General features: G+C 33.8%; 1 protein-coding gene across 1 annotated transcript in view; it reads right to left on the reverse strand.

Annotated features, from left to right (window-relative positions):
* PTPRQ (protein tyrosine phosphatase receptor type Q) overlaps nt 1-15,468 on the reverse strand; it is a gene marked incomplete at its 5' end in the record, with an annotated part of 199,117 nt that overhangs the window by 56,589 nt on the left and 127,060 nt on the right. The window contains 6 exons of the mRNA XM_084878250.1: nt 430-652; nt 1,128-1,286; nt 4,160-4,226; nt 7,713-7,957; nt 10,947-11,133; nt 13,810-13,931. Coding sequence (XP_084734376.1) covers nt 430-652; nt 1,128-1,286; nt 4,160-4,226; nt 7,713-7,957; nt 10,947-11,133; nt 13,810-13,931 — 1,003 coding nt within the window. The remainder of the gene's footprint in view (nt 1-429; nt 653-1,127; nt 1,287-4,159; nt 4,227-7,712; nt 7,958-10,946; nt 11,134-13,809; nt 13,932-15,468) is intronic.

The raw sequence follows: 15,468 nt of genomic DNA on the forward strand, positions 1-15,468 counted from the left end.
GTTTTCCCTATAGAACTGTATGTTCTGTGGAATGTGAGGACAATCCTTTGTTGATCTTTACATTCATTCCTAGAGCCTAAAAAGTCAGGTCAGCCCTGGCCAGTGTGGCCCAGTTGGTTGAGGGCTCTCCCATGCAAGGAAAGGTTGCTGGTTAAATTCCCAATCAGGGCACATGCCCTGGGTTGTGGGCTCAATCCCCAGTGGGAGATGTGCAGGAGGCAGCTAATCAATATTTCTCTTTCCCTCTCCTTTCCTCTCTCTCTTTCAAGTCAATGAAAATATATTTTAAAAATATTATAAAAACTCAAGTCATAATACATGATGGATGCCCAGTGCTTACTGGAAAGAAAAAAGGATGGGTAGATGAAGGAATGAAAGATCTCAACCAGCTTGCTAACACAATGCATGGCAGATATAAACTATACATACAAATATTGCTTTTTTGGCTTCAGAGGTCCATTGCAAATTTTGTCTTCATTGCCAGGAATCATACATGCATGATCTGCACCTATTATGTAGATTTCTTCATTGCTACTGAACTTTGTCTTTCCTTCTGTACATGGAGGATTAGGAAAGCCTTCATTTGTAAAATATGGCCTTGGTTTATTAAAATATGCATCATACCACTTTGTTACATTTCCATCATGGTGAGCTATTTTCAGGGGGGAAAAAAAGAATGTTGATTACAAGTAACATATACAGTGTTTTCAAATTTATAAATGGTTTTTATAATTGCATGAGTAAATTCTGGATGAAGTATCTTTCACTCTATGAACCATCAGGGATGATTCAGCTGATTTACCTGGATAAGCAGCTAGAGAGAAAAAAAAAAATCCCTCAGTCAAGGGTAACTGTAATGTTCACATCTCCAAAGAAGTTACCAATAATCCATCTTGTCAAAGTAAAAGCAACCCCACTGGCAGATGGAATAAATAAATCACATATTTTAACTATGCCTTAGCATAAGTGTTTAGTAGAATTAATGATAATATTGACAATCTATTAATGTCAAGACTTCTGTGCTAATCAGGAGTCAATTTATATTACTAATTTTGAACTGAAATTTCTGTACCATTCAGCAATTCATACTTTACAAATGAACAGGATAAGTTAATATTTAATGATACCTCCAGCTTCTGCTACAAGCACTTGTACATTTTTGATGGGTCCATGGTCATCGTTGTAGTAACAGATTGGCATTCTGATTGTAATTGTTGTGGAAGTCACCAGCAGCTTTCCTGTGGCATCATAAATAGGGGTTGGTTTGGTTTTTGGTCGTGCTGGAGCTGTAAACAAAGAAGTATCATAATTGACTTTTTTGTTGTTGTTGTTTCTGAAGAGAAGAAATAAGCATTAAACATTTTTTTTCTAGGCAGGAAATTTACAGATAAAGTAATGACAAACATAAAGAACAAATGAAATAGTCTTGTTTTGTTACAGCAAATATTAAGCAATTATTATCTCCTGGTGGTATAGTAATATATTTGAGACTTAACCTGAAATCATGGGACTCAGGTGTGATTTTTGGACATCTGACTTATCTTTACATATTAAATACATCCCAATTATATATGCTGTCACTCATATATAATTTTCATAGGTGCACTAAATTATACTATTATTTTAGTGTTTTTCATTCTTTTACTTCTTTTAGCTAGTTTTCCTATTTCTATTCTAGTCATACCAGCACCTCCCTCCTGCCCAGTTTATCCATGCCAAATATCCTTTTATTTCTGTGGAATAGATTTCCAAGAGCAGAATTTCTGGAACAATATGTGTATTTTTAACCTTTAATAGATATTGCCAGAATAATTTCTAAAAGTGCCCTGATAATTCACATATTACCATCAGTGCATACAAATATCTCCAAAAGTCAATATTTATAGAAGCTCCTGTTTGTTTAATTTCATTTCATAGCTATATATAACAATTGTTTGAGCAACAATAAGTTGCTTAATCAAATTTTATTTTCCATCTTTATTAAATCTTTTTAGAAGGCCTCTCAATAATGCTATAAAATTGGCAATATTATTTCAATTTTACACACGAGGAGATGGCCTTACACACATAGCTATAAAAGGGAACCAGATCTTTTTACTTGATCTTTTAGCTCATTCCTCTGAGATATAAAGCCTATGATATTAGATGAGTAGCAAGTTTATTGGGGAACATATCTGTGGAGAGTAAAGATACAGTGAGCAAGAGGAGATGGTGAGAGCCTTTAGACCACAGAGAATAGGCCGGGAGACACCTGAGAAAAGGGAGGGAAGAAAGAATTCAGCAGGAGGAGCATCAGGTTTCGGGGGGTTCTGAGAAGCTCTAGGCCACTGAGAAGTTCCCAAGAAAAGGTTCCCAGTTTGAAGAATCTGGCACTGGACACCACTACCCAACCTGACATTACCTGTCAAATGCAAACTTAATGAGGCTACCATAATTCAATATCACTCCATTTTACTAATGAAATCATTCATATTACTGAAGAAAAATTAATTTCTCTAGGACCTCACCACTGCCTCCAGTATATATATTTATACCTTCTCCAGATAACTGGTCCTGAGTCTATCTGCCCTACCTAAAGAGAAGAAAGGCAGAATTAGTCTTCTTTACCAGGGATGACCAAATCATCTGAAATGGGGATTTTTTTTTTTTTTACTAAAGAATCAATATTGTTAATTGCATGATTACATGTCTGCCAATGAATAACAGACAATAAGATGAATTGATGTAAGCTCTTCTTTATGAACTCATTTTTTTCAAATTGCTGATTTTTAAGATTTTATATTTATATTTCCTAAGCATGTAATTTATCAATTACCAGTAAAAGCAAATAATTAATACTTATATACAGTATTATAATTGTGTAAACTGCCCATTGATGAAAAGATAATATTTATCAGCTTCACCTTACAGTGAATGTTTCTCATTCTCAAGTAGGGCACTGTCCTAAGCATTTTTTCAAAGATTATCTTTTTAAATCCTCAGGACAAGGTATGCAATAGGAACTAGTATTATCTCCACTATCCAGGCTTATAGGGGTCAAGAAACTTGCCCAAAGTCAAACAGATATCAAGTGGTCAATCCAGGATTCAATCTCAGCAGTCTGACCCTAGACTCAGCCTAGAGCCTGCTTTTAATCACTGTGCTTGGTGTCCCTGCCAAAGACTGAGAATCATTGTGCTCTGGTGTACTTACTTTTTGCTCTAAAGAGAGAAGCAATAGGTGGTGGAATTCTACTACAGGTCCATATACTTGTTTTGTTTGTTTTTAGTTTTGCAGGTTTTATACAACTTTTTAGAGAAAAGGTACAGTTACATGCAGGTTTTCAGTCTCAGGAACAGAAGACACCCTGAATGACTGAATGGCTCTAAATTCCTCGTAAAAAACTTTTTTTAATTTTTTATGGATTTGGCAGGCAAAAGGCTCCAAATTTTAGTTATATTTTCAATGAAAACTACCTGTAAGATTAATGAATTGATAGATCAGAATCTTTATAGTCAGAATCATAAAGCTGAATACGTGGTTTTTCAGTAAACACTATTATTAACTGTAAAGAACTCAACTTTCAATATAAATAAAGGTCATTTGAGGAATCTAGTTAAAACTAGTCAACTTCTAGTCATGGGTAATTTAAGGAATAAGTTTTGCTTTCTTTATTTTATTTAAAAACAAAATAATGGACTATAAAATTTGTCTCAGAAGAGTTTAAAGTTAGAGGAAAGGAAATATAAGAAAAATAGCAGGTGGGCATTCTCTTTATTTAACACTTAAGGCCTGGTACACAAAATTCATGCAAAGGTAGGGTCCCTAGGCCTGGCTAATGATCAGGGCCAATCAAGGCCTTCCTCTCCCCACCCCTCTGCTGCCAGCTGCTGGACGGGGTCTTCCTTCATTTTACGCTGCTCCCTGATGGTCAGTGCACATCATAGCGAGTGGTCAAACTGAGGGGACAATTTGCATATTAGCCTTTTATTGTATAGGATGGTAATTTGCATCATTATTTGGGCATTTTAATTATAGCTTTAACAAGCATACATTATTACTTAAATATGCTTCACCAAAAGCTTGACTACATCCTTAATTCTAATACAGAATTCAAGTTCTATTACTGTTTTATTAAGAGAACAGCACTTGTGAAATGAATGGGAGATTGTGTATATACCTTTAATATCCATAGTTATTCTCATCTGAACTTTTGGTCCTGCACCAGCACTATTGATGGCATAAACCTAAAACAAAAAAACGTCTTGTTACTATATTTTCAAATTATTGCTTATGTGTACATATAACTGATTATGGTTATATGTAATTTTAAAATGATCCTACTTTTAAAAAAACAATCACATATAATCTATTATTTATTTCTTGCACTCACTTAAATGTGAATTATATATGGAGGAAGAATAATAACAATAAAGTAATTCTTGAAACTGATCTTGTGTTACTAGTAAGCCCTGAGAACAAAGGCTGACTGGCCAAAATAGATGGTTCAAAGAGACTAGGAAAGGACTGTGGCTTCAATTAGAACTTATAGGAAGAATAGAAAAGACTTTATTTGCTCTCTTAGTCTACTCTAACATCTTTTCCTCTTCTCCGTAGCTAGGTAATTGGCTTTCTGTAAATCCATATTCAAGATCCTCTTTTTCCCCTTCTCTGAGATGAAATCCTATTCCTTCATCCTCCCAGTTTTCCTGTATTAAATCATCCCTCTGAAAGTTGCCCTTTATGCCCTTCTTCACCCCTGCCCCAAAGTATCTGATGCTATAACCTGCGTAATGCAGCATATACACATAAAGCATCTCTGTTTGTATGTACAGAGGGTGATTTACACAGATGTGGATCCTTTCAATTAACGTTGTGCTTAGGAAACTGCAGACACAGGATTTTCTTCTATTCACATTATATTGCTATATGAAACAAAGACTATGTTCTTGCCCAGTTTATTGTACTTGATAAATGAAATTCAGAGTTTAATGTTTATTGAAGTTAATAAATTCGTTTATATGCTAGTGGCCCACACTCTACATTATATGTACTTTGATTGAATTAAAATTGTAATGATATGTATGATGTGGTAGTTATGGTAAATAACACAAGCCCAAAAAACATGGTTAAAAAATAACTAAAGAAAATACTTATTGAAGTTTGTAAACTTAAGAAAGTACCCACAACAAAAATGATATTACGGTGTGCTTCGTTATTTTTATTTATGGTGCAACCTAACATTTAAGTGACATAGTAAATGATGAATTGGACAGTGCTTTTCAATTGCACTGTGGAAAAAGGTCACTTGGAAACCCTGTTAAATGAAGACATGCAGATTTTCATTCAGCAGATGGGGACAGGTGCTAAAATTATACATTTCTAATAAACTCTCAGGAGTTGAGGATGCTGTAAATTCCACTTTGTGAACAATCAGAGAATTTATTGTTTTTTTAAATTATGAATTAGTTGTGCTTTATTTCCTATATTTTCTCATATTCACAATAGACAAAACATTAATACTTACAATATTCCTATGAAGAAGTTATTATTCCTATTACTAATTTTTCAGATAAGAAAACTAAGATAGATTTGCAGAAATTTACCAGAAATAGAAACTAGCAAAGTGAGTATTTGAACCAAGGTCAGTTCATTCTCTTAACCACTACTCTCCCTCTAATAGAACTTTCACAAAGGTAGTCACAATGCTATATGCAACAAGAATCCTAGCAAAACATATTATCTAGTCCTATCTAATAAAAGAGCAATATGCAAATTACCATCATTCCAACACACAAGATAGCCACCCCCATGTGGTCAAAGATGGCTTCCCCCATGTGGACATAAGATGGCTGCCACAAGATGGCTGGCAGGGGAGAGCAGTTGGGAGGGACCAGGCCTGCAAGGGATGGCAGTTGGGGGTGATCAGGCCTGCAGGGGAGGACAGTTAGGGGTGACCAGGTCTGCAGGGGAAGGCAGTTGGGGGCAACCAGGCTGACAGGGGAGGACATTTAGGGGCAACAAGGCTTGCAAAGGAGTTAGGGGTTACTGGGCTAGCAGGGGAGGGCAGTTGGGGGCAACCAGGCTTGCAGGGGAGGATAGTTAGGGGTGACCAGGCCAGCAGGGGAGGAAAGTTAGGTGTAATCAGGCTGGCAGGGGAGCAGTTAGGCGTCGATCAGGTTGGCAGGGGAGTGGTTAGAACAGGGGTACTCAAACTTTTTAAAGTGGGGGCCAGATCACGGTCCCTCAGAGAGCTGGAGGGCCGGACTATATGAACTACTAATTCCTACTGTAACACCTCGGCTGCGCTCACTGCCCAAAAAACCTGGCGGGCCGGATCAGACTGCTCTGCGGGCCACATGTGGCCCACGGGCCGTAGTTTGAAGACGTCTGGGTTAGAGGGTGATCAGGCTGATAGGCAGAAGCATTTAGGGGCAATCAGGCAGGTGAGTAGTTGGGAGCCAGCAATTCTGGATTGTGAAAGGGATGTCTGACTCTCCATTTAGGCCCAATCCCACCAGTATTGTGCCTAAACGAGTAGTCAGACATCCCTCAAGGGGTCCCAGATTAGAGAGGGCTCAGGTTGGGCTGAGGGATACCCCAGCCCCAGTACATGAATTTCATGTACTGAGCCTCTAGTAAGATATAAAGTTACTGAGGGAATACATACACACATGGTAGTATTCTGATGATTATAAAGAGTTACTAGGAGGTTTAGTTAATAAGCTAAGGTTTAGGGATGAATTCTATGTTGCTTAAAATGTAAGTTTTTGAGTCAGATAATTCTATTTTAAAATTGCAGGACATGTCATAAAAACTATCAAATGATAAAATAAATTGTTCATGGACTATATATATGCAATATGAACTCACATATACATTTGTTTTCCAAAATGGATAATTTAGAATGAAAATATAAAATGTTTTTAGCTTTTAGTTATATTATAGTTATGTGAAGTATATGTGAATTTCAATCATGTAAATAATTATCTGCTCTTTGCCTTTGAAATTTGCTTTTCCATGTTCATTTATAGTCACACATTAACAGTTTTCCATTTGGAAGAATTATCTCTTTATCTACCACCATTTTTTTACTTTTAGCATACCTTTCCTTTATCCTTTATTTTATTTATTTTCTAACATTGTACAACTGTTGTTTTTGGTGTTTACTTTTGGCTTACAATAATGCACATTTTTTTCTTATTTACAGGACATGCACAACTGTGGGTTGGCTGCCATGGCTTAACCTTACTTGATATTTTCCCTTCCTAGACACAGACTGAAGGAGCAGACTCTGCTCCGTATATCTTTACTTGAGACAGAGATGAAGAAGGAGAGAGCAGACAGAAACTTCTGTTTCTCAATCGATGTGGCACATGTCCTTGGCCAAAGCACATCATGTGGCCCAAATCAAAATCAGTGAGATGGATATATGTATAAGCTACAGAATGGAAGGAGAATAAAATATTTCTAAATAATAATGCTATTAAAGTAAATAGCATTATTGTTTATACAAATGTTTTATTTACTTATTTTCATAGTACTTGCTGTATTATAATAGGATATCAACAATTTCACTTCTCTAAATCTATTTTCTGTTGGCATGTCTTAAACAACCCCCCCCCCAAAATATGAAAAATGTAGTGTGTACATAAGCTGAAGTATTTTTGAATGCTGAGTTTGAAAACTGACTTTGTAAAATAGGCAAATAACTAAAAGCTATGAATGCTTACACTGATATTGTATGTATGTCCACCTTTTAGTCCTTCTAACATTGCGATGACGGATGTATCCGTTTTCTGGATAATACTGAGATTGTGAATCTGAACAGCAGTAGGATCATCTTCTCGGTAAACCAAAGCTTGATATACTTGGATATTTCCATTGGGTTGAGAAGGAGGAAGGAATGTTAACTTAAATTTTGTCACTTCATTTGGTATCTTCTGAAATGTCATGTTGTTAGGTGGATCCTTAGGGACTAAAATGAAATATTTTGCAATTAAATTTTATTAAAAAATATGTTCTTTTCAATTGCCATATAAAACTTACTCACTTCAAATTTATGTTTATAAGGGGAATTACACAGATTATTTAAGTCTTATGAATTATGGAAACAAGCAAAATATCTGATGCACTGTAACATCACTGACATCTTAGGTCACAGGAACCATATTGTTGATCCAGTTCATTTGCTGATATATTTCCTTCTTATTTATTTAGCTTTATATATGCATTATTTTTATGCAGAACACATTTACATGACTATTTGGGTTTAATTAAAAATAATATAGACTCACAGGAAGTTGCAAAAATCATACACAGTTCCAAGTAACCTTCCCCTAGCTTTAACCAGGGGTTACATCTTATATAACTGTAGTTTAATATCAAACCTGGAAACTGACGTTGGTACAATGTGCTGTTAACAAGACTACAGACAATATTCAAATTTAACATTTTTTCATACTTTCTTGTATGTATTTCTATGCAATTTAATCCCACACGTAGATTCTTATAAACACCACCAAAAACAAGATACAGAGCAATCTCATCACGCCAAAGGAACCTCATCTTGCCTTCTCCTTGTATTATATTTGCCCTCCATGTCTCCCCTCAACACTAATCATTCTTCATCTCCTTAGTTATGTCATTTTGAGAAACACAATGCACAATGACTGTGATGTTCATCAGAGTTGTTGCATATGTCAGTAATTCATTCTTTTTTCATTACCAAGTAGTGTCCCCTTATATGGGTGTAGCAGAATTTGTTTAATTATTAAAAAAAACAAACAAACAAAAAAAAACACCCACCACATTTGGGTTGTTTTCAATTTTTTTTGTTATTACTAATAAATCTGCTATTAACATTTATATACAGATGTTTGCATGAACACAAGTTATCAATTCTCTATGGTAAATGTCCAAGAGTATAATTGCTAAATCATGATTGGTTTTATAATAGATTAACAAACTATTTTCCAATGTGGCTATACCCTTTTTGTATGAGAAATGTATGGGAAACCCAGTCTTTTACTGCATCATTGCCAGCATTTGGTATTCTCACCATTTTCAATATTATTATTCTATGGATGCATAGTGATATCTCATGGTGGCTTTAATTTGCATGTTCCTAATAAGTAATGATACTGAAAACTATCTTATCATAAGTTTATTTGCCAATCATTTCCTCTTTGGTGAAATATATTTTATCAATTTTTTACTGGATTTGTTGTGTTGAGTTTTAAGAGTTCATATAGTCGATAGTCCGGGTTTTTTTTTTTTTGTTTTTTTTTTAAATAAATAGCAGTTAGTTGGATATATAGCTAGCTAAGTATCAATAAATTATTATGAAAGAGAATGAAGATAAATTTATTTTATGAATATAGTTCATAATAAAATATATTTTATGAACTAGTTCTTGCTATACTACATAGTGTTCTTTATATAAATAACTGAATGAATATATCTATTTTGATCAAGTTGGAATGGATATATTTTTCCATACTAAATAAAGAATTTTCATGAAGAAGCCTGTTAATACTTGGCTATTAGAAGTTAGGTAAAAGCTGTATTTTTCTTGCAAACATCTTTGGAAATAGTGCCATCTGGCAAGCAAAAAATAAGTAAATAAATAACAGTGAGGAAAAAAGAGAAAATCAGATAACATTTTATTGTTCCAAATACCACATTTTAAGGGCAAGAAAGGCATAGATAAAATAAAAGTTAGACTGGTTCAACATGTTTCCACAACATTAGTTGTTAAACATTTTTATGATACATAAAAAAAAACTTTATACATTTTTTTACGAGATGTTTTCAAAAATAAGATCAGGTTTAAAGTTGGATAAGTGGAAGAATTCTCTCAATGCTGGAAAGAACTTCTTGTCCTGCAAACATATTTGGTTTTACATCTAAAATTCAATTTTTAGATGCTCAGTAAAAATGTATTAAACTACAATATCTTTGAAAGAGGTAGCACATTAAGGTTTTCAATGAATGCTTCATGGCATGAATGTGAAGAAGTCCAGGAGCATCTTTCCTCACAGGTAGGTGGGATGATGGAGACTTGCAACAAATATAATAAGAAAATAGGTTCCTGGGATACATGTGGCAGCACATTGGAAACAAGTGGGATTTTAGGGTTTAGAGAATAAGATGGACCTTTTAATTTAGAACCATAACAGTAGACAATGCAGTATATAACAATGAAAAGACTAACTCAAAATTATTTTTACCTCCTACACTTACCTTAGAGATAGCAACAAATAAACTATAGCAACACATCCCTTCATGTGCTCTTTCCAAAGATATATCTGGTGGCAAAGAACATCAGGAATCTGAAGGAGGTTGGGGCAAGCGAGTTCTGGGAAGTTGACTTTCCACATTTAATTCTTATTGGTTACAATCTTATTATTCATTCAGACCCTGTTCATAGGAACTTGAGGAAATCTGTATGGATTCTGACATTTATCAAATAGATTATATAATAAAACATGTCACTTAAATAAGTGAAAAAAACATATGATAAATGGGACCCAGATTCGGATTTTGACTTCTAGATTATTTAATGATAGAGTATTATCACTTTAATAAGTATTCAAATCATGAGACAGAAATAATTAAAATGGAGTTTTAGGTGAAGCATTTTTGGCTATAGATAATTGGGAAAATCATCTCTTCAGCAAGATAACAATTTTTGAAACATTTAGTGTTTAATAAATGCAATAATTGGGTTTATTATGAACAAATTTGTTTTTTGTATTTACAAGGATTGGCTATTCTGCATAATTCCACTTTGCCTCAAAAAATAGTAAGCTTCACTTTTGTCAACCACAGTGAATCACTGAAAATTACATTTATATGCATTAAAAATTTGATAATACATACCCTTTTTAGGGTGGGGTGGGATAAACTGTAAGAAAGTTACCTAACTAGGTCAGATTTTAGCAATGATGAAAAATACATCTTACCTGATTCTAAAGTAGTAACAATCACTTCAGCACTTGACTTTCCTTCTACATATGCCGCACTAATGTTTCCAGTGAATGCAGTGATCACCACAGAATACCTTGTGAATATTTTTAAATCTTTAATTTCTATGGTTTTATTCTCTTCATTTGACTTGATTAAAGAAATATTAAATTCATCACTATCTACCTGTAAGTAAAAAATTGCTGACAATGAAAGGAAGCAGACAAAAATCACTACAGTATAATCATACAAAGCTACATGTGGTATATTTATCTACCGTGTTTCCCGAGAATAAGACATCCCCTGAAAATAAGACCTAGCGCAACTTTGGGAGAAAAAATTAATATAAGACACTGTCTTATTTTCGGGGAAACAGGGTAGTCAAGATTTAAATTAGAGTTGGCCCTTGAACAACACAGGTTTGCACTGCAAGGGTCCAAATATATGCAGATTTTCTCAGTGAATATTTGTACTGTTTTCAATCTGCAATTGGAAGTCTACAGATACAGCTTGCTGACCATTTACAATTGATGTAGGCGACTTGACTATCTGCGGGTGTTGGTGCCCACAGATGGTCCTGGAACCAATCTCTGTGGACAATGAGGAATAACAAGTTTTGATGGAGTCAAAAGTTATATGCATATTTTCAACTATGTGCGGGTTGGTGCTCCTAACTTCCATGTTGTTCAAGGGACACTGTTTTTTTGTTTGTTTTTTTTAAACAGATTGTCCTGGGAAATCTAAAGTGTTACTTTAACAGTTTACTAATTAGAAATTATTTCAATAATTAAAAGTAAAGGAAAAAGCAATTAACCCATCAAATAGCATCCAAATTATGCCAAAATCATCTCCGCAGTCAATGAAACACTATTTTCTACTCTAATGCTTTATAGAAAAAAAAAATATATAGGTTTTGGTAGCCAACCATCAAAGATTCAAACCCCAACTTAGTCACCTAATAGCTCCCATATAGCATTTGTCAAGTCACTTATGCTCTGTTTTACTTTCTATGTATTAAAATGGGTGATAACATGTGTTTATAGTGCTTTGTTGAAATTTAGAAAAAATATATCTGAAGTATTTTATTTTATTTTATTTTAATACCAGACTCACACAGAGGCAACACATTTTGTAACATAATCCAGGATATCATTTTTCATATCATAACTCATAAAATCATTTTTCAGGTATAGAAAGTTTTTATATGTGCACTCATATATATACTTCTTTTTACCTGAAAAACTATTTCAGAAATATAACTTCCTTTTGAAATACATTTGGTCTTTTCTGTTCTTTCTAATTTTATCCCAATTAATTTTAAATTGCTGGTCTTGATTGCAGTTTGAAAAACTCTGAGCCGACACCATGCATGACACTGGATAAGAACTCAATTGTGGACACCATAATTATTAAATATGTACAAATTAATATCCTTTGTTATACTAAATGTAATTTTATGATTTATTTACATGCTAGAGGCCTGGTGCACAAAACTCATGCACAGGGTAGGGGGTGTCCCTCAGCCCAGCCTGCACCCTCTCCAATCTGGGACACCTCAAGGGACGTTAAACTGCCCGTTCACTTACCCAGGACCGATAGCTCAAACCTTTTTGAATAGCATTTTCCTTCAGTTAGTGCCAAGGTTGTTTGCTCATTTTATATTTGATCCCTTATTATTATTATGAAACTTTATTTTTGAAGTACAGTAGTTTTTATATACAGCATCAGTAGTTAGTCTGGTTCTATTTCTCTCCTTTGTCTTTCCTACCTCCACCCTTCCTACCTGGTAAATCCTTATTCATCCCTCAAGTCCCAGAACAAATTTAACCTTCTCTGTGAAGTCCTGTCTTTATCCCAGGTCTCCCCATAACAGAAGCTTTAACTACTTTGTTAGCTTTCATTAAAACAAACAAACAAACAAAAAACTGCCTATATCACACTCTATAATTAGCTGTTTATATTCTAGTGTCTCCCACTACAGTGTGAGCTACTTGAGAACAAAACTATATTTTCCATCTTTGTTTTGGAAAATAGAGGCTGCTCGATAAATATATATATTTTTTTTAATTTTGTAAAAGTAAATATAACAATAAAAAATGACTACAAAATGCATTAATTTCTAGTAAAATCATCCAGGATGACATCAGTGCATATATATATATATATATATATATATATATATATATATATATATATATATAATTTTTTAAGATGGTCAATTTTGCCTTAATTTGAGTCTTATATGGGAAGACTTGTATGTCCTTGTGGCTAGTATTTGACAAAATTCAGCCTGTATTAGGAGTGCAAAATTCAATGATATTTTGAATTTGTGTTCTACATGGGTCTAGGAACTAATGATTCTTTTTTAAAAAAAAATATTTTATTGATTTTTTTTTCGGAGAGGGAGATAGAGAGTTAAAAACATTGATCAGCTGCCTCCTGTACACCTCCCACTGGGGATGTGCCCACAACCCAGGCACATGCCCTTGACCGGAATCAAACCTGGGACCCTTTATTTGCTATGTAATGGCTTTCCATTTATCCTATCATACTGTTGTCTTCTGGTCTTATCCAAGCCTCAGTTATGTGAGAAATTATATATCATGTCTGTCTCAGTTCACCTTTATACAGAATGAAGATAGTAATATTTATATCAAAATGTCAGATAAGGTGTGATAATGCAAGTAAGGAGATAAGATAATACTAAACTCTGATGTTATTTATTTACCACTCTCCTACCCCCTTCATTCGCTAACTACCATACTGTTGTCAGTGTCTATGAATTTTTGCTTTATTTGATTTTCTTGTTTGTTCATTTCCATGTTCTCCATTGCCTTTTGCAAAAAGTAAGACAAGACTTACTGATTCAACATCTATCAGATAGAACGTTGGTCCAGTAATGATAGCAGGTTCACTCCAGCTGATGTTGATGCTAAAAGGTGATGTTGCTACTACATACACATTTTCAGGAGGACCATCTGGAGCTGTAAAAATAGGAAACCATTTACTCATCTACATCTGAGTTAATATTTGCTGCAGTACAATAATAGAGAAGTCGTAAAAACTGGATAGCCATAATGAATTAATTATGCATTAATTTATAGTTCACAGCATGCTAAATGTGTTATTAAATAAAAACGTGTAATTCCTTTCAAAATTACTATACATGAAGAACTTTCACATTAGAAATTAATGGTCATAGATACATGGTTTTTAAACTGAAAATAATATGGAAAAGAAAGCTTTAGTATTGCTAAAATAAATATTTATTTTTATTCTAAAATAGCCAAACAATGTTGTTTTAAGAAAACTTATAAAACATATATAATTATAGGAAAGTGAAACTGGCACATGGTAATTAGATTCAAAATGCATTGTAATATGAATGTAAATTGGGCTCATTTTATTGTTTTTACTGAGGGGATAGCATAGTAAATAAGTTACACAACTGATATTATTATAAATGTAAATATTTACTGGATTTATTATTATTGCAAACAAATTCTTTAATTTATTATATTTTTATTATTGTTGTTTTATTTTATCAAGAATGCAAAACAAGGATAATATTTTAAGGAAATGACTAATGAAAACCCTGTATAAGCTTTCTCTTTTTTACTTAATTTATGGGTGACACCAGTTAATAAGATCATATAGGTTTCAAGTGTATATTCCTATAATTCATGATGTGTTCATTGCATTGTATGCCCACCTCCCAAAGTCAAATCATCTTCCATCAGTCAGAAAATGCTAAGAACCATATGATTTCATATATGGGATGTAGGTTTTCAATTTGTGAAATCACTAGATATTAGAAGGGTTTATAGAATGTTAAGAAGTATTTATTCCCAGTTAATTGGCATAGACTTTGACCTAGGAATACAGTTGTACCATCTCTGTCCTCCTTTGCTCCCTAGTAGATTTTAGAGACATTAAATATTGGAAACTAAGTATTTTACAGTATTTCTAACTTTTAAATCCATATAAGCAAACATTACTAGACAACATTATTCTTTAGATCCTGAGAAGGTATACAGAGGAAGATCAAATATTACTTTTCTCAAATAATTTATAAAAGGAGGAAGTTGTTGCCGAAACCGGTTTGGCTCAGTGGTAGAGCGTCGGTTTGCGGACTGAAAGGTCCCAGGTTCGATTCCGGTCAAGGGCATGTACATTGGTTGCGGGCACATCCCCGGTAGGAGGTGTGCAAGAGGCAGCTGGTTGATGTTTCTCTCTCATCGACGTTTCTAGCTCCCTATCCCTCTCTCCTCCTCTCTGTAAGAAAAATCAATAATATATATATATATATATATATATATATATATATATATATATGGAGGAAGTTGTGAGATTTTGGTCAAACAACAAAATTTCTGTAAATCAGTTTCCTCCTCAAATACATATTTTATAGTGTTTTAATAGAGAAATATGAAGACAAAACATGTAAAATTGGCCAATATATTGTTTGGTCCATCATTGTCATTTAATACAGTGTTTTATAATAGAGGGCAAAGTAAAGAT

This window comes from Pipistrellus hanaki (assembly GCF_964339955.1).
Source record: "Pipistrellus hanaki genome assembly, chromosome: 3".
Taxonomy (NCBI): Eukaryota; Metazoa; Chordata; class Mammalia; order Chiroptera; family Vespertilionidae; genus Pipistrellus; species Pipistrellus hanaki.